General features: G+C 38.7%; 1 protein-coding gene across 2 annotated transcripts in view; it reads right to left on the minus strand.

The window, feature by feature from the left end:
- CKAP5 (cytoskeleton associated protein 5) overlaps positions 1 to 14,935 on the minus strand; it is a 71,508-nt gene extending 56,573 nt beyond the window's left edge. The window contains exons 1-7 of one of the 2 annotated variants that reach the window (XM_065883173.1): positions 14,840 to 14,935; positions 14,160 to 14,353; positions 11,599 to 11,805; positions 7,566 to 7,737; positions 6,492 to 6,624; positions 5,997 to 6,097; positions 4,063 to 4,176 (exon numbers count right to left, since the gene is read on the minus strand). In XM_065883173.1, coding sequence (XP_065739245.1) covers positions 4,063 to 4,176; positions 5,997 to 6,097; positions 6,492 to 6,624; positions 7,566 to 7,737; positions 11,599 to 11,805; positions 14,160 to 14,353; positions 14,840 to 14,896 — 978 coding nt within the window. In that variant the 5' untranslated portion in view covers positions 14,897 to 14,935. The remainder of the gene's footprint in view (positions 1 to 4,062; positions 4,177 to 5,996; positions 6,098 to 6,491; positions 6,625 to 7,565; positions 7,738 to 11,598; positions 11,806 to 14,159; positions 14,354 to 14,839) is intronic. The other variant, XM_065883174.1, reaches the window with a different exon arrangement.
- Between the last annotated feature and the right edge of the window lie 5,994 nt (positions 14,936 to 20,929).

A 20,929-nucleotide genomic window follows, 5' to 3' on the forward strand; every position in this document is an offset into this window, starting at 1 on the left:
TATATATATATACCAACCAATATCCATAGGTAATTGACAAAGTCAAAGAAGCTATCTGAGGGGTGGGAGGGAGGGAGAAAAGGAATCTTATAAAGAACTATAACCCGTGAGAACAAGAAAGCCATCAAAATAAGCTAGGTCAGGTGACAACTTAGAAGAAGACAGTTTATGAAATAACTTCAGGAATATCATAAGGAATTTCAAAATGAATAGTTTTTTACTATTTGCATTAAAGGGTAAAATTGGGAAATTACTAAGATTACTTCATAAAGACACTAGAGAGAAGAAACTATTTACAGAAGGAAGAGGGATGGGTCTACAAAGACCAACACAGGTGAATATAATATGAATATGGTGTGGAGTTTGGGATTAGTAGATACAAATTAGTATATATAGGATGGATAAACAACAAGGTCCTACTGTATAGCACGGGAAACTATATTCCATTTCCTGGGATAAACCATAATGGAAAAGAATATGAAAAAGAATATACATAGGGCTTCCCTGGTGGCACAGTGGTTAAGAACCCACCTGACAATGCAGGGGACACAAGTTCGAAACCTGGTCTGGGAAGATCCCACATGCCTTGGAGCAAATAAGCCCGTGCGCCACAACTACTGAGCCCTCATGCTACAACTACTGAAGCCTGAGTGCCTAGAGCCCGTGCTCCACAACAAGAGAAGCCATCGCAATGAGAAGCACATGCATCGCAACGAAGAGTAGCCTCCGCTCACCACAACTAGAGAAAGCCCACGCACAGCAACGAAGACTCAACACAGCCAATAAATAAATAAATAAAAATTAAAAAAACAGGGCTTCCCTGGTAGCGCAGTGGTTGAGAGTCCGCCTGCCGATGCAGGGGACACAGGTTCGTGCCCCGGTCCGGGAAGATCCCACATGCCGTGGAGCAGCTGGGCCCGTGAGCCATGGCCGCTGAGCCTGCGCATCCGGAGCCTGTGCTCCACAACGGGAGAGGCCACAACAGTGAGAGGCCCGTGTACCGCAATAGATAAATAAATAAATAAATAATTAAAAAACATAAAAACAGTAAACTGATTTAAAAAACCAAAACAAAATGTTGGACTTCCCTGGAGGCACAGTGGTTAAGAATCCGCCTGCCAATGCAGGGGACACGGCTTCAATCCCTGGTCCTGGAAGCTCCCACATGCCGCAGAACAACTAAGCCCATGCACCATAACAACTGAGCCTGCGCTTTAGAGCCCACGAGCCACAACTACTGAAGCCCGTGTGCCACAACTACTGAAGCCCATGCTCCTAGAGCTCATGCTCTGCAACAAGAGAAGCCACCTCCATGGGAAGCACATGCACCACAACGAAGAGTAGCCCCTACTCGTTGCAACTAGAGAAAGCCAGCACGCAGCAATGAAGACCCAACACAGCCAAAAATAAAAAAACAAACAAAAAACCAAAAAAACCCCACAAAATGTCATGTTAATTTACATTGACATTAACTTTTCATTGTTTTAAATATTTTAGCCACAAAATTAAGTTTCTTTTTACTTGTTTGTTGCCTTTGATTGGTTGCCCCCACTCTACCATGTAAAGAGGGAAAGTGCCTCCTGCTACCCTAAGATCTCACAGAAATCCACTGTCTATGTCTACCCAAATATAAAGACCCATAATCTTCTCTGTATAGAATACAGACAGAGCTTATATTCATAGTCACAATGCCAGTGGAAATCACAGAACAGTCTTCATTTGAAAATATAATATCCTAAGAAAATGCATGTACAGAACATCAACCATTAACATTCCTGATTCCAATTAACATTCCTGATCATTACATAGGGAAAAATAAAAGCTTTTATTTGAGCCATTGAGAATTCAGTGCAATATATGTCTCCATAAGATTCCTGATAAAAATTATATGCTAGAACTTACAGAAAATCTGAAGCTCTCTTCAAGGCCACTAGAATCTCATTTCCCTTACCACCTTCTACCCTTCCTTTTTCCTCCCAGGCTCCAGGTTGGCAAAATGTTTTCTCTAGGGCAATTCCCTTTTAATTACAGTCAGTCCTCCATAACTGCAGATATGGAGGGCCAACAGTATTCATTGTACTATGCCTTTTTATACAAGGAACTTGAAGAGATTTAGTATAGGTGGGAGCACCTGGAACACCCCCCCTCCTCCCACCGGGGATACCAAGAGACGAATGTAGTCTTGCCTGGGTCTTTGGCTCTTCAAGATGGAAGACTGATGAACAACGATTTTGACAAATAATATATCCCTGTCTCCAAATCCTACTTAGAGGAAAGCAAAGGAAGGCTGACTGTGAGAAGATATGGTCCATCCTCATTATTTATGGATTTCATATTTGTGAATTCATCCACACATTAAAATTAACTTATAAGCCCCAAATCAATAATTGAGGCACTTTCCTAGTCACTCACAGACAAACACAGAGCTAGGAAAAATCTATGTTGCCTGATGTGCACATTCCTAGCTGAGGTGAACAATGCAATACTCTGCCTTCTTCTTTCAGCTCTCATACTGTACTCAAGTATCTTTTTCGTAGTCTATTTACTGCCTTGGTTTTTTGCATTTTTGTGCTTTTGATTGGGGCTTTCACTGTTTAAAATGGCCCCCAAGTGTACTGCTGAAGTGTTGTCTGGTGTTCCTATGTGCAAAAGTGCTGTGATGTCCCTTTCGGAGAAAATAAATGTGTTAGGTAGGCTTTGTTCAGGCATGAGTTATATTTCTGTTGGCTGTGAGTTCAATGTTAATGGATCAATAATACATACTGAATAAGATGTCTTCAAACAGAATAAAACAAGGTTATGCATTGATCGGTTGATGAAAATGTGACCAGAGGGTTGCAGGACCTTAACGCTGTATCTTCCCTTGGAGCAATGGTTCAGCATTTGCTAATTCAGTGTCTGTGGTGACTTTACAGAACATAAGTACTATGAATAATGAGAATTACTCTTATATACACATATAATTAAAGAGTAACCTCCTCCCCCCACCATGCTAATCCTCTGCAATTTCAGGCCGAAGAAGCAAACAAAACATTTTCATCCTTGCTATATTCAAGAAGATGTCTTCAGGGACTTCCCTGGTGGTGCAGCGGTTAAGAATCTGCCTGCCAAGGCAGGGGACATGGGTTCGAGCCCTGTTCTGGGAAGATCCCACATGCTGCGGCAACTAAGCCTGTGTGCCACAACTACTGAGCCTGCACTCTAAAGCCCATGAGCCACAACTACTGAGCCTGTGTGCCACAACTACTGAAGCCCGTGTGCCTAGAGCCTGCGCTCTATACAACAAGAGAAGCCACTGCAATGAGAATCCTGTGCACTGCAACGAAGAGTAGCCCCCGCTGGCCACAAACTAGAGAAAGCCCACACGCAGCAATGAAGACTCAACGCAGCCACAAATAAATTAATTAAATGAGTAAATTAAAAAAAAAAAAGTTTGTTATTAAGCTCTATAACTACATCCACAATTGTCTGACCTATACTTTCAGACTTTATGAAAAGCCAGTACATACAAAAATATACACCCCAGCATTCAACTTGTTTGGACCTAAGCAATAACAAAGGAGTATTTCCTAAAATATTTCTTTCTTATTTAGTACTTACCTGCTTTATAATTGACCACATATCCCCAGATCCTGCACTTTACATGCTGATATAATACAAGGTGGTATCCCTTGCTATCTAATGAAAAACACTCTTCATATTTAATATTTGTCCCATTAAATAGAGCCAATTTAAAAAGCTCATTCTGTAGAATTATAAAACTAGAATATCTGGTTCTAGATCAGCAAGATTCTCTATTTCTTGACATTTGTACAAGCTACAAAACAGCATATTTAAAGTCAAAGTGATAATAAACAAAGATTGAAAACCAATCCCTCTAAACTAGCCTAGGACAGTCATTTTAAATAACCCTTAAAAAAATGTATGCCTATAATTCAAAAACCATCAATAGTGTTCCCTAAATGGCAATGCAACTGTGGTAAAAAGAGATTGACTGATGAAGAAAAACTCAATGGCCTGGTCTGCTGTTGGGATACCAATGCTGAAACTCCTCACATTTACCTTCTTCAAAGCTTTTACTAAATCTGCATAATCGCCTGCTTCCAGTTTGGGGTTTTTCACTAGTACTTCTACAGCTTCCAGGGCTTCTTTTCTTTCTTGCCATTTTTTTGCCTCCTACAAGACACAATATGAGTCACTTGTAGAACAGAAAATAAGAGCGCAAAATACAAGTCTATTTCTTGCATGCTACTAATTCAAAGATATATATTTTTTGTTTTCAGAAACTTTCTAAAGATAGTCAGAAATCAAAATTACAAAACTGTGTAGCCAATCAGAATGTTTTGCTCATATACACAAAATTTTGTTTATATATTAAAAGTATTTTTGTAACATTTCATAACCCTAATGTTCTACAATAAGTAAACAGAATGAAATGCCATAGACTTTTCCTTCTCATTTTCTGGGTAAACTTTAAGCAAGTGTTAAACAGAAAACATTAATAGAAAGTATTTCTAGCATATCTCACAGCGGCACATCTACAGGAGAGAGGAATTTCCATATTGATAACATTAGAAAGACCAGAAAAGAACAAACATATAACCAACAACCAATACTGTTCTAATCCTGGATATTAGTTTTCCAGATTGTAGGTATAATGCTAATTTTTTGTTTTGTGGCCATAAAGTACAATATGCTTCACTAGAATTAGAATACTCACTATTGGAGAGAACTGGGGATAAAAACAAGATGACAAACCCATCACCCTGAAGGAATTACAATTCAATTCAATTTATCAAATATTTATTTGTTAATCAGAAGATAACAGGATACTCAAGGAGCTGATAGCAGAGGTAGGATGATCTTCAATAAATAACTATCAGGTCATGACGACTGTGACAGGAGAAGTACAAGCTGCTTTGGTAATACAACAAGAGGACTTAGCCCAGTTTAGGCTTTCAGGTACAATCTCCCCCAAGAAGTGATGCTTAAGGTGGGATCTAGACGATGAAGAGTTATTATGAGGTAAATGGGGGGAGAAGAATGTTATAGGCAGAAAGAACAGCATATTAAGGCCTAGAGTTTAGGGGGGAAAAAAAGTTTGGCACATTTGATGCCAGGAGAAATTCAGTATGACTGGAGCATGGAGAGTGAGAGGAATTAGAGATGTGGCTGGAAGGTAAGTGGGGACCTCAAAGGTACCATAAATCACACCTCAATGGCTACAGTATGATTTCAGACATCATCTTAAAACCCATGGAAGCCACTGAAGGATTTTAATGAGGCAATACTATGGGAAGATTTCCATTTTCAAAAATGACACCTCTAATTATATTGTGAAATATGATGGGAAGGAGGCAAGAGCAGACAGGGTATCTTGTAAGAAGATTATAGCAGCATACAAGGCAAGAGCTGATGGTAGTGGCTGGGATAAAACTTTCTCAATTGGGGATAATTTTGTCTCTTGGGGTACATTTGGCAAAGTCTGGAGACATTTTTGACTGTCATGACTTGGAGGAATGGTATTACTAATATCTGATTGGTAAAGGCCAGTGATGCTGCTAAACATACAACAACGCCCATGCAATTCCCCAAGCAAAGAAATATCTGGCAAAAAAATGCCAACAGTGCCAAGGTCAAGAAAGCCTGGGGTAGGGGGAAAAAAAAAAAAAAAGAAGTAACCCCGGGGTAGAGAAAGAAATCCTGGGGATGGAGAAAGGGGGATGAATTTGAGAGATATTTAAAGGTAAAAACCAGACAGACAATAAGGAAAAGATATAAGTCAAGAATAATATTCAGGTTTCTGGCAAGAAGTAAAAAGAAGGACTAAAGTAGGTACATATACAAAGTAGTATGGGAACAAAGAAGAAACTACTGACTCACTTTATTAGGGAAGATATGGGGTGGAAGAGGGTGCACCAGAAAAAGGGCTCAGAAAAGCACTCTAATTATATTCAAGTAATTATTTAAAATGAAAGAAGTCTACCATTACTTACAATTTTGTCATAGAAGTCTTTGGGAAGTTTGGAAAGAATTTCTACTGCTTCCAAAAGCTCATAAGCATCTATCTGTGGTACCTCATCACCATCGTCACCACCTTCCAGGAGGAAAACAAAACAAAACAACCCTTAAAAATGGATGAAATGGGGACTTCCCTGGAAGTCCAGTGGTTAAGACTCGGCCTTCCAATGCAGGGGGTGGGCATGGGTTCAATCCCTGGTTGGGGAGCTAATATCCTGCATGCCATGCAGTGTAGCCAAAAAAAAAGAAAAGAAATAGTTTTACTTATTAAACAGTTATCAGCTGTCCTTTCACACCCCTGATGAAATCTTGATACAGGAGGGATCAGAATTATTAATCCTACAAACCATAGGATTGTATGTATTTTATTAAACAGCAATCCTACAAAATGCACCTCGTGAACACAGGTTACTGTGACAGGGCCAGTTCTTGCTAATTTGTATAGAAACCAGCATTGAAAAGTGGCTTACCTCCCTCAGCATCTCCACCAGCAGACTGCTGCTGTTCCAATTTAGCTTCTAGTTCTTGCTGGGAACGCAAAAACCTACTTGGTTTAGGAGCACCTGTTGGCAGTTTGACCCATTCTTCTTCTAGTTCTTTCAACTGCAAATATCATAAAATATTTTAAAAACATATCTATATCTCTGCCATTAGAGAATATATTTATATTTACTAATAGATCAGAATCCAATTTCTTATTTATGTGGCTCTAATAAGGCAAACAAGAAAAGATAAATTTAAATTGTGCACATTTTGTAGTATGAGTCAAATTGATGTATATCTACTATACTGAAGATATATGACTAAGCACTTAGAAGAATAAAATCCACTTTTTAAGACACTCATTATTTCATGAATTCACATATATTTGCAACAAATAATGTCTCTAAAACCAACTGAAATATAAAAAATAGAATGCATTTTGTCTAAACAGATATTAAGTCCTGCCACCCAAAAGTATTATAAAAGGATCTTATAGGACTTCCCTGGTGGCATAGTGGTTAAGAATCTGCCTGCCAACGCAGGTGACACAGGTTCCAGCCCGGGTCTGGAAAGATCCCACACGCCGTGGAGCCACAACTACTGAGCCTGCACTCTACAGCCTGTGAGCCACAACTAATGAGCCTGCACTCTAGAGCCCGTGAGCCACAACTACTGAGCCTGCGTGCCACAACTACTGAAGCCCGTGTGCCTAGAGCCTGTGCTCTGTAATAAGAGAAACCACCGCAAAAAGAAGCCTGTGCACCGCAACAAAGACCCAACACAGCCAAAGATAAATAAATAAAGTAATTAATAATAATAAAAAAAAGGATCTTATAAACTGCTATAGATTCAACACTAACCTACTGGCATCGGTGAATGCATAGTATTTAATTTGAGAGGACATAGTAACAGTAGAAACAGGTATGCTCAGAAAAAAATGATTTCAAAATTAAGAATGAAAAATAATTATTTGTAAGGACAGAATATCAACAACAATGACAGGAAGGAAATATCTTCATGTTAGCCTTATACAAAGACAACCAAAAAACTTTGTGCCTCACCTGGACAGAGTTTATACTTTGTAATGGGGGTCTCAGAGCATCTCGAATCCATCTATAAATCTCCACAGCAATTAGTTTGGCTTCATCTCGAACAGCCTTCTCTCGAGACTCAAAGAGTTTTGGCAACACTTTGATAATTGGCTTCAGTAAGATGATTTTGGAACCAAATTCACTAGAAGTAAAAATTGGAAAAAAAACTGTCACCATGCAATATGCTTTGGTAAAGTGTTAGCCTGAATTCACTCAAACATAGTTCTATATCTATATATAATAGGGACATATAGGTTGAGTTTTTTTAGGGAAGAAGAAAAAAGAAACTTATAACAACATCTGTATTTAGATGCCATTCTTCCAAGAATATTATTTAATGTCCAGAGCCCAAAATAATATTACCATTTAAAAACTTTCTAGGTAACCAGTCTAGGAATTACTCAAATCTAAAATGGATCAACACTTGTGTAACATCTTAAATACATATGTATGTACATTAAGTTTAAAATAGAAACAAATCAATTTATAAATATTTAGATGACTGAAATCGACTTTTAATAAGCTTGCTTATTTATTTATTTATTTAGCCTGCGCTGGGTCTTAGTTGCAGCACATGGGATCTTCGGTGCCACATGTGGGATCTTTAGTTGCAGCATGTGGACTTCATAGTTGCGATATGCGGACTCAGTTGTGGCATGCATGCGGGATCTAGTTCCCCAACCAGAGTTCGAACCTAGGCTCCCTGCATTGGAAGCATGGAGTCTTACCCATTGGATCACCAGGGAAGTCCCTTAATAAGCTTTTATTAGCTCTTCTATGTAATTACGGGGATTCACTCCACTTGATAGATCACCAATCCTCGCAGTGTGTCTTTCATTCCTAATTCGAAGCTATCACACTATAACTTCAGGCAACTTAAATCTCTCTTTGCTTCAGTTTTCTATGGGGAAAACAGTTGCATTCTGACTTCTTAAAAAGGCAGTATAGGGCTTCCCTGGTGGCACAGTGGTTGAGAGTCCACCTGCCGATGCAGGGGACGCGGGTTTGTGCCCCGATCCGGGAAGATCCCACATGCCGCGGAGCGGCTGGGCCCGTGAGCCATGGCCACTGAGCCTGCGCTCCGCAACAGGAGAGGCCACAACAGTGAAAGGCCCCTGTACCGCAAAAAAAAAAAAAAAAAAAAAAAAAAAAGGCAGTATAGGGACTTCCCTGGTGGCACAATGGTTAAGAATCTGCTTGCCAATGCAGGGGACGCAGGTCTGAGTCCTGGTCCAGGAAGATCCCACATGCCGCAGAGCAACTAAGCCCGTGCACCACAACTACTGAGCCCGCATGCCACAACTACTGAAGCCCGCGAGCCTAGAGCCCGTGCTCCGCAACAAGAGAAGCCACCAAAATGAGAAGCCCTCGCACCAACGAAGAGTAGCCCCTGTTTACTGCAACTAAAGCCCGTACGCAGCAACAAAGACCCAACACAGCCAAAAATAAAATAAAAATAAATACATTTATAAAAAACTAAAATGGCAGCATATTTAACATTATATATCTGTCACATATCATATTTTTAAGTTCCCAACTTAAAAATATAGCTTTCTGATTCACTGCTAACATTTCTGAATAACAAATTCTAGAGCAAGAGAGATTCAGTTATGAAAGAAGATTGACATTCTGTACTAGGATCCATATATACTATTTATCTATTATCTAATGTACACAAATGCAACAAAATGTTTCAGTAATAGCTACTGACACACTCTAACAGGTTAAAGAAGGAGACTGATAATACTTTCCCTAGAAAGTGATATTTAACAAGACACCAGTTTGTGTAAATGGTTCAAATATAGCCATCATAGCATGAAAATAAACCAGATGATCTTCAATATTTCCTTTAAAATCTTCTATTTTAATAGAAAAAAAACATTCTAACTTGGTTCAGCAGACCTTTAAGACTAAAGGAAAAATAAGAACTTAGAGCGACGATAAACCATTCTGTTTAGGAATACTCATCACAGTGTCTGAAGAACCTAACATTTAGGATCTCTTAAACTTCCTTTACATTACTACTGTTTCATCTCATTTTTGTTTATTTGTTTCACTATCCTGGCCTAGTTCTGAAAGATATTTAAAAAAAAAACAGATGGAGCAGGTCCAAATGGAAAATAGATACCTTAACAATACAAAACCTAATCTTGATATTACACATATTACTATAGGGGGGAAAAAGTTCTAAAAGCTTGTTTTAGGGGCCACAGATCATTTTTGGTCTCCTGAAGCTACCACTAACATAGACAGCTTGAGGAAGCTCTGGAACCAAGGACTGAACAGTTCCTGAAGGTCCCAGAGAGCTATCTAGTAGTTCTACTATAGATTCTGAGATGCCTTAGGACAAATAAAGAACCATACAAGGATGGGACTAAACAACAACATCTATAAGGAAGACATAAAAGACAATATACCTAACTTGTCCTTTTTCTACCCTTATTCTCCCAGTCAGCTTAAAAATGAAATAGCCAGAGTTTACAGAACTCCAGATTAGAAACTTCTAATTTTAAGGTAGAATATAGTATAATATATATTTTTATTAAGAAACTCATTACTAAGGACAGAACAGATCTATTAAGACAAGCACCAATTTGACAATGCAGTCAATTCACTAAATTTCTAAGACAACAGAATGAACACACTATTTATTACTCATAAAAATACATGCCTACTATACTAGAATAGGCTAGGGATGAGGAAAATTTTATCACAAAAGAATCTAAGTGAAAGTCAAATTTTATATAAGAACATTATGAACCAAGCGAAAGCAAAGTTTACTGACATAAATTGAAGACAGTTTAACAAAATTTAAGAATTTTGATACTTTCATGTAAGATAAACACCAAAGGAAGCATATTCTCCAAGAAGTAGGTCATATACAAAATCACAAGAGAGGTGAGTTGGGATGATCTTCACACCCACAGGTCACACATTCAGGATTTCACTAGAGCTGCTTTCTAAAGTATCTCATGTGGAAGTATTGGGGACAGGATATCAGATTAGAAGGACTGCCAAATCAGAACAAACCAGTGTTTTGTCTAATTCAGATTTCCATAGAAAATTACAGCCACTTGTTCCTGAAACAGATCCCATTCATGAAAAACTTCACTGCCAAACAACACTTAATTCTAGGGTTGAAAATAACTTATTACATAAGAGTAAAAGTTATTTTCTATTTCTGTTGCTATGCTTCTATTTAAAGGCATATAGCATTTGCTTCTATTTTATTTTAAAAAGCACCTAAACAAAGGTTTACTTCAGCCAGCGTTTCAAGGTACATAAATTTATGCCTGAGGATAACAAGAGAAACGGAGCTCCTTACCCTGAGGAGTGCTTTTCCATGAAAAAGTTAATTCATAATCTGAGAAAACGTCAGAAATATCCCCCGTTCATCTTCATCAGAAAGAGATTTAGGGACTTCCCTGGTAGCACAGTGGTTAAGAATTCACCTGCCAGTGCAGGGGACATGGGTTCGATCCCTGGTCCGGGAAGATCCCACGTGCCGCGGAGCAACTAAGCTCGTGCACCACAACTACCGAGCCTGTGCTCTAGAGCCCATGAGCCACAACTACTGAGTCTATGTGCCACAACTACTGAAGCCCACGCACCTAGAGCCCGTGCTCCACAGCAAGAGAAGCCACCAAAATGAGAAGCCCACACACCACAATGAAGAGTAGCCCCCACTTGCCGCAACTAGAGAAAGCCCGCACGTAGCAACAAAGACCCAACACAGCCAAAAATAAATAAATAAATAAATTTTTAAAAGAAAAAAAAAGAAAGAGATTTAGATAAAATAACTATGCAACACACTTAAAGGCTAAAATTACTGAATACAAAGTGTCACACTTGAGGAATGGCTTTAGCTTTTCCAGGTCACTTTTCTGGTTGGTATGGTCTGCCAAGTCAAGCCCAACAGCTTTCATTTCTGTTTAAACCAGGAACCCAAACTCAATTGAGATATTCTAGTTAACAGAACTAAAGCAAAAAGAAAAGGTTTTACCTTAAGGCTTTCCTCAGTGTCTCTATACAGGCCACTATGATCTTGGGGTTCTTATTGTCCAGGCCTTTCAGGAGCTCTTCTTGCACAGCCTCTCCTTTCTCAATCTCTATGTACATTAGACAAATCTCAATGCCTAGCTCCTTGGCTTTGGCCTTGGGTTGGTTGAACACTTTACTCACAACACCTGATACAACTTCCCCTGTGGTTCTGTAATATAGATTATAAACAACAACAACCATACACATAAAAACACACTTTAGTAGAAAGAGCTGGAAAAGGTCATGGAAAGTGGGGGAAACAAATACTTTTTAAAAAATGCTGAGAAATAAAGTAAATGAGATTCTAAAAACTTTATGTTCAAGTAAAACAGAAACAAACTCACACACTTAGAGAATGAACTTAGGGTTACTGCGGGGAAGGGATAGCCAGGGAGGTTGGGTCGACATGTACACACTGCTGCATTTAAATAACCAACAAGGACCTACTGTATAGCACAGGGAACTCTGCCCAATGTTATATGGCAGCCTGGATGGGAGGTGAGTTTGGGGGAGAATGGATATATGTATATCAATGGCTGAGTCCCTCTGCTGTTCACCTGAAACTACCACAACATTGTTAATCGGCTATACTCCAGTATAAAATAAAAAGTTAAAAAAAATTATGTTCAAGAACATGAAAAAAAACTTATGCAAACCATAAGAGGTTAAGACATGTCACAACAGACAATGACACAGAACCATAGTTTCTATTTACACATATAGGAAATTTAAACAAGAAAGCAAAAATCCCTTGAAATCTCACTACCCAGAGAAAACTACTTTCAACTTTATGGTATCCATCCTTCTAGACTTTTCTATATGCAGAGGTAGATAGACAGATACAGATACATTTTGTAAAAATAAGATTACAGAGTTCTTACTTTTTTGGAAAATTTTTGAAAGTCATTTTAAACACTTTTTAGGACAAGAGAATTTCTTCACAGAGGGAATGGATATGTACCTTTAATAACAAAAGGCTGTTCCTGACTCCTTGGCAAGACTTTACAGTAGCTTTATTGCTTTGAGTTTCTTCTAAATTAAATAAAACCTGTACTACTGGAAAGGAGAAAACTGAGTGGGTTGGAATTACATGCAGCATTTGTCAAAAAAGTTTCTAGTATCAGAAGAAAAATGAAATTAAAAAAGCAATGGTCTCACTGACGGCAAGGGGAACTCATTGATGCTGGTTAACAAAACTGTCAAATTAATGACTGTCTTTCTTGGTATAATTTTTGAGGTGAGTCAAGTACAGTCTGCCCTCCATATTGGTGGGTTCCTTATCCATGGGTTCCTCATCTGCAGATTCAACCAAACTTGTATCAAAAATATTTGGGAAGGGCTTCCCTGGTGGCGCAGTGGTTGAGAGTCCGCCTGCCGATGCAGGGGACACGGGTTCATGACCCAGTCCGGGAAGATCCCACATGCCGCGGAGCGGCTGGGCCCGTGAGCCATGGCCGCTAAGCCTGCGTATCTGGAGCCTGTGCTCTGCAATGGGAGAGGCCACAACAGTGAGAAGTCCGTATAACGCAAAAAATATATATATATATTTGGGAAAAAAAATTCCAGAAAGTTCCAAAAAGCAAAACTTGGATTTGCCATGCAGCCAACAACTATTTACACATTATTTATATTGTAGTTACAATTATTTACACAGCATTTACATTGTGTTAGGTATTGAGAGTACCCTAGAAATGAGTTACAGTATACAGGAGAGTGTATGTAGGTTATATGCAAATACTAGGCCATTTTCCGTGAGGGACTTGAGCTTCTGTAGATTTTGCTATCCTAGGGCGTAGGGGTGGGGACATTTGTCCTGGAATCAATTCCCATGCAGATACCTAGGGATGTGTATATATATTTCTTGTGCAATTAGGTCAAGGGTCCCCATTGTTTTTTTGTTTTTTTGTATGGAGGGCTCCTTTCAATGACATAAAGACTAGTATTAGAAAAGTCAGGTTTATCAGGTATGGGAGACTGGGGTGACTGGAAACCTCTATCATCCAATAAGCTGGGAGTTACAGAGGTTATTTAGTTCGCATTATCTCTCCTAAGAGATAAAAATGCCTAATGACCATAGGGAGAAAGATGTGATTCTAAGATCACCTAGCCTGGAACCACTGTAGAAAAAGATTTAAGTAATGCCCAAATGTTTTCAGTGAAATTTTGACGTCTTTGCTAACCACCTCAGTTTCTTCTAAAAGTTACAAAAGATTTTCCCCCTTGGAGTAATTCTCATACAAAAGTCTCAAAAGGAAAAGCACTTGCTCATCAAAGCTTAAGGTAAAAACTCAAGATCTGATTTCTAATTTGCTCCTCTCTAAAGATCTCTTGTACCATTTAGACTTCTGAGAGCAGATAAAGACTGAAATGAAAAACAAGTGTCAAGGAGCTATGAAAGTTAAGAAATGAATATCCTCTAAAAGTGCTAATAACTAAGCACAGTGATCCATAAATATACATAAATTAATCCATGTAGCACGAGACAGGGGTTTTTACCAGAATAGTTGGAAAGAAACTACTTACTTTCCTGCTACATGGGCATTTTCAACATAAACAAGTGCAGCTTCTAATCCTTTCAACTGAACCACTGCATTGGAATCAGTCACAAATTTTTTGATCAATCCTAAAAATTTGGACCATTCTGGGCTCTTTTCATCCTTTATTTTCTGGAAGATCTTCAGGGCCTCTTCATACCCACTTAACCTTGCTTTCCACAGCTAAAAGAAAAGTATTTTGAAACAAAACAAAATTTAATGACATTATTATCTACCATTGGGGTTGGGGGGTGGAATGACTACCTTATACTACCTAATTTGAACAAAGGACCCCAGACTAGAAACAAAAACGGAGTTTAAGAAATCCAGATAGCTTTTTTTTTTAAAGATTAGCTAATAAACTTTTTCTTATAAGTGTTTAATATTTATGACATTCTGTCAAGGCCTTCTAGAATTCATAAACAGGCCACTATAAACGTATCCCACTTTGTATCCAAGTATTAGTCATTACTTCTTTGTAACATGACATTAAAGATGTAACAATTCAAACATGAGAAATTTTCCTGCTTAAACTGCCCAATCTCCAAAGTAGGCTGTTTCTCCAGTTGTATTGTGTAATCATCAGGCAGCTTTCTACTACACTATACAGTATAACTGCTGACAAAACAAGCCAATGACACTGAAATTTGAGTTCCAGAAAAGTCTTACCTTGTGTTCACATTTCTGATCAACTGGCAGTTTCACCCACTCACTGTCATCTCCCATTGTGCTTCCAGTTTCTTCTTAGAATTAAGAGTAATTCCTGGTCAGACAAAAATCGGTATCTATTAACTCTAGCAACCAAGCTGTCTCTTAAGACAAAAAGATTTTTCTAAGACTATTATTTTAGCATGTGTAAACCAACAAAAGTAAAAAATCTCATTCTTTGGTCAAATGCCCATTTAATTCCATTAATAGAACATTTAAAAAGTAAACGAAAAAAGTTAATAAAAATTCTAAATGATGGATTCCCTGGTGGCGCAGTGGTTAAGAATCCGCCTGCCAATGCAGGGGACACAGGTTCAAGCCCTGGTCCGGGAAGATCCCACATGCTGCGGAGCAACTAAGCCCGTGCTCCACAACTACTGAGCCTGCGCTCTAGAGCCCATGAGCCACAAATACTGAAGCCCGTGTGCCTAGAGCCTGTGCTCTGCAACAAGAGAAGCCACCGCAATGAGAAGCCCACACACCGCAACAAAGAGTAGGCCCCGCTCTCTGCAACTAGAGAAAGCCCGCGCACAGCAACAAAGACCCAACGTAGCCAAAAATAAATAAATTAATTTTTTAAAAAAATGTAATCTATGTTAGCTGTAGAAAATCTGGAAAGTATAGAAAATATATAAGAAAGGAAAGCATTAAAATACAATTTCACTATCAATTAGTAACCAATATGAACACTGCAATGTATCCACTTGAACCCTTCCAGATTTTTTTCAATGCACATGCAGTGTATAAATTATATGAAAAAGGGCTAATCCTCTTGTAATTTTTTTCTTACATCGTCACAAACATTTCCTCATATTTGAGAACATGATGTTTAAAGGCTGCACTACACTCCATTTTATGAATGTACCATAATTACCAAGCCTAACACCGGACATTTAAATTGTTTCAAGTTTTCCAATATTATAAATAACATAAAAGGGATCTTGCTTAATCTTTCCATCCCCAGTCCTGGTGTGACATAAAATACGTCTTCAATAAATATTTGTCTAATGAATATATGCCTTGATAGTATCCGCTATGAGTCAGGCACTGTGCAAACTACTTTTTAAACATACTGATTCATTATACTAACAACTACACGAAAGAAAGACATTCTCCCCACTTTACACACTAGGCTCACAAAGATTCAGTAACTTGCCAAAAACAACAAAGCTAACAGGCCGTGAGATCACACTAAGATTCCAAGTCTATGCCTCTTCTTTACAACTTGTTGCCTCCCATTAAAATGCAGGAAATATCCCAGGGAAAGTTACTAGAGACCGAATTGTAAAAGTTTATTAGAGTAAAAGGAACTTTCATTAAGACTTCTCTTCAAAATCCCCAAGAGTCTGTGAAACAACAGCAGTGTGTTTTAGAGCAGGAGTCAAACCTTAATAGCAAATCTACAGGAACTCTAATACAGCAATAGTGATAGATAAAATAGTACAACAGTTTGGAAAACAGTATGGCATTATTTAAATTGAAAATGCACATACTCCACTATGCAGCAACTCCATTCCTAGGTATATACCCTAGAAATTGATGCCAACTGCACCAGAAGACCTGTATGAGAGTATTCATAGCAATGTTCTTCATAGAAAAGTCAAAAGTTGGAAACACTTTTTACAAGTTCATCAAAAAGAGAATGAAAAAATAGTGGTATATTCACTGAATGTAATATTATACAGCAACTTAAAGAACTGAAAGCATTGAAAGCAAGTACTCCAACAAGTTCATGTACATGCATATTGATAGCAGCACTATTCACAATGGCCAAAAATCAGCCCAAATGTCTATCCATGGATGAATAAACAAACTGTGAAACATACATACAATGGACTATTACTCAGCTATAAATGGGAATGAAGTACTTACTGATACATGCTAGAGCATGGATGAATTTCACAAACATGATGCTAAGTGAAGGAAGCCAAACACAAAAGGTTCTATATTATATGATTCCATTCATAGGAAATATCCAGAATAGATTAATCCATAGAGACAGATGGAGACTGGTGGTTGCCAGGGGTTGAGGAGAGAGGGGGAGAGAGTGGGAGTGGGGAGAAATTGCTTAATGGGGAAGGAGTCTTACTGTGATGTGATGGAAATGTTACTGTTTTGGAACTAGACAGAGATGGTGGTTGCACAACATTGTGAATGTACAAAATGCCATTGAATTGTTCACTTTAAAATGGTTAATTTTACGTTATATGAATTTCACCTCAATAAAAAAATATATTTTTTTTCAGTTCCTAGGTGACTGTAATATGCAACCTGGGTTAAAAACCTCTAATGTTACTTTCTTGGCACAAGTTTGAGCTGCAAAAGCAATCTTTCCTATCTGTGTTTCAAAGAGAAACAGTCAATGTAAGTTTTAAAAACATTTTCCAGCCAAGAGAATGTGAACAATAATATTCGATTTTTGGTATTCTGTGAATTCTCTGCAATACTTTCTTTTTTTCTTCTTGGTTGTTTTTCGAAACATGAAGAAAAAGGTTACCTAACCTAAACTGCCTCATATAAAATATTGATGTCAGCCTTTCTCAACTTCTGAGGTGGCCCACACTCTGTCTGTGGCATGTGTTTCTCCCAAGGCCACTCTCGCCTTCTGAGATGGCCCACATTCTGTCTGTGGAGTGTGTTTATCTCTAAATAAATCCACTTCTAACCTATCATTTTGTCTCTCACTGAATTCTTTCTGTGATGGGACATCAAGAACCTGAGCTTCATTAAGTCCTGAAACCAGGTATACAGCAAAGTGAGAGACTGGTTCAAGATGGTGGAGTAGAAGGACGTGCTCTCACTCCCTCTTGCGAGAGCACCTGCATCACAACTAACTGCTGAACAATCATCAACAGGAAGACACTGGAACTCACCAAAAAAGATACCCCACATCCAAAGACAAAGGAGACGCCGCAATGAGATGGTAGGAGGGGCGCAATCACAGTAAAATCAAATCCCATAACTGCTGGGTGGGTGACTCACAAACTGGAGAACACTTATACCACAGAAGTCTACCCACTGGAGTGAAGGTTCTGAGCTCCACGTCAGGCTTCCCAACCTGGGGGTCTGGCAACGGCAGGGGGAATTCCCAGAGAATCAGACTTGGAAGGGTAGCGGGATTTGATTGCAGGACTTCTACAAGACTGGGGGAAATAGAGACTCCACTCTTGGAGGGCACACACAAAGGAGTGTGCGCATCAGGACCCAGGGGAAGGAGCAGTGATGCCACGGGAGACTGAACCAGATCTACCTGCTAGTGTTGGAGGGTCTCCTGCAGAGGCTGGGGGTGGCTGTGGCTCACCGTGGGGACAAGGACACTGGCAGCAGAAGTTCTGGGAGGTACTCTTTGGCGTGAGCCCTCCCAGAGTCTGCCATTAGCCCCACCAAAGAGCTGGGTCACCTCAGTCCAAACAACCAACAGGGAGCGAACGCAGCCCCATGCATCAGCAGACGAGCAGATTAAAGTTTTATTGAGCTCTGCCCACCAGAGCAACACCCAGCTCAATCCACCACCAGTCTGTCCCATCAGGAAGCTTGCACAAGCCGCTTAGATAGCCTCATCCACCAGAAGGCAGACAGCAGAAGCAAGAACAACTACACTTCTGCAGCCTGTGGAAGGAAAATCACATTCACAGAAAGACAGACAAAATAAAAAGAGAACTTTGTACCAGATGAAGGAACAAGATAAAACCCCAGAAAAACAACTAAATGAAGTGGAGATAAGCAACCTTCCAGAAAAAGAATTCAGAATAATGATAGTAAAGATGATCCAGGACCTCAGAAAAAGAATGGAGGCAAAGATCGAGAAGATGCAAGAAATGTTTAACAAAGACCTAATTAAAGAACAAACAAACAGAGATGAACAATACAACAACTGAAATGAAAACTACACTAGAAGGAATCAATAGCAGAATAACTGAGGCAGAAGAACGGATAAGTGACCTGGAAGACAGAATGGTGGAATTCACTGCCGTGGAAGAGAATAAAGAAAAAAGAATGAAAAGAAATGAAGACAGCCTAGGAGACCTCTGTGACAACATTAAACGCAACAACATTTGCATTATAGGGGTTCCAAAAGGAGAAGAGAGAGAGAAAGGACCAGAGAAAATATTTGAAGAGATTATAGTCGAAAACTTCCCTAACATGGGAAAGGAAATAGCCACCCAAGTCCAGGAAGCACAGAGAGTCCCAGGCAGGATAAACCCAAGGAGAAACAAGCCAAGACCCACAGTAATCAAATTGACAAAAATTAAAGACAAAGAAAAATTATTGAAAGCAACAAGGGAAAAACGACAAATAACATACAAGGGAGTTCCCATAAGGTTAACAGCTGATTTCTCAGTAGAAACTCTACAAGCCAGAAGGCAGTGGCATGATATATTTTAAATGATGAAAGGGAAGAACCTACAACCAACATTACTCTAACTGGCCAGGATCTCATTCAGATTCGATGGAGAAATCAAAAGCTTTACAGACAAGCAAAAGCTAAGAGAATTCAGTATCACCAAACCAGCCCTACAACAAATGCTAAAGGAACTTCTCTACATGGGAAACACAAGAGAAGAAAAGGATCTACAAAACCAAACCCATAACATTTAAGAAAATGGTAACAGGAACATACATATCAATAATTACCTTAATCGTGAATGGATTAAATGCTCCAACCAAAAGACACAGGCTTGCTGAATAGATACAAAAACACGACCCATATATATGCTGTCTACAAGAGACTCACTTCAGACCTAGGGACACAAACAGACTGAAAGTGAGGGGATGGAAAAAGATATTCCAGGCAAACGGAAATCAAAAGAAAGCTGGAGTAGCAATACTCATGTAAGATAAAAGACTTTAAAATAAAGAATGTCACAAGAGACAAGGAAGGACACTACATAATGATCAAGGGATCAATCCAAGAAGAAGATATAACAATTATAAATATATATGCACCCAACATAGGAGCACCTCAATACATAAGGCAACTGCTAACAGCTCTAAAAGAGGAAATCGACAGTAACAATCATAGTGGGGGACTTAAACTCCTCACTTACACCAGTGGACAGATCATCCAGACAGAATATTAATAAGGAAACACAAGCTTTAAATGACACAATAGACCAGATAGATTTAATTGGTATTTATATGACATTCCATCCAAAAACAGCAGATTACACTTTCTTCTCAAGTGCACACAGAACATGCTCCACGATAGATCACATCTTGGGTCACAAATCAAGCCTCAGTAAATTTAAGAAAACTGAAATCATATCAAGCATCTTTTCTGACCACAACGCTATGAGATTAGAAATCAATTACAGGGAAAAAAATGTAAAAAACCTAAACACATGGAAGCTAAACAATACGTTACTAAATAACGAAGAGATCACTGAAGAAATCAAAGAGGAAATCAAAAAATACCTAGAGACAAATGACAATGAAAACACGAGATCCAAAACCTATGGGATGCAGCAACAGCAGTTCTAAGAGGGAAGTTTATAGCAATACAAGCCTACCTCAAGAAACAAGAAAAAATCTCAAATAAACAATCTAAGCTTACACCTAAATGAACTAGAGAAAGAACAACAAACAAAACCCAAAGTTAGTAGAAGGAAGGAAATCATAAAGAGCAGAAATTAATGAAATAAAACAAAGAAAATAGCAAAGATCAATAAAATTAAAAGCTGGTTCTTTGAAAAGATAAAATTGATAAACCTTTAGCCAGGCTCATCAAGAAAAAGAGGGAGAGGACTCAAATCAATAAAATTAGAAATGAAAAAGAAGTTACAACAGACACCACAGAAATACAAAGCATCCTAAGAGACTACTACAAGCAACTCTATGCCAATAAAATGGACAACCTGGAAGAAATGGACAAATTCTTTTCTTTTTTTTTCTGATGTGTATTTTTTTTTTTACATCTTTATTGGAGTATAACTGCTTTACAATGGTGTGTTAATTTCTGCTTCATAACAAAGTGAATCAGTTATACATATACATATGTTCCCGTATCTCTTCCCTCTTGTGTCTCCCTCCCTCCCACCCTCCCTATCCCAC

This window comes from Phocoena phocoena, chromosome 8 (assembly GCF_963924675.1).
Source record: "Phocoena phocoena chromosome 8, mPhoPho1.1, whole genome shotgun sequence".
NCBI classification, from domain to species: Eukaryota; Metazoa; Chordata; class Mammalia; order Artiodactyla; family Phocoenidae; genus Phocoena; species Phocoena phocoena.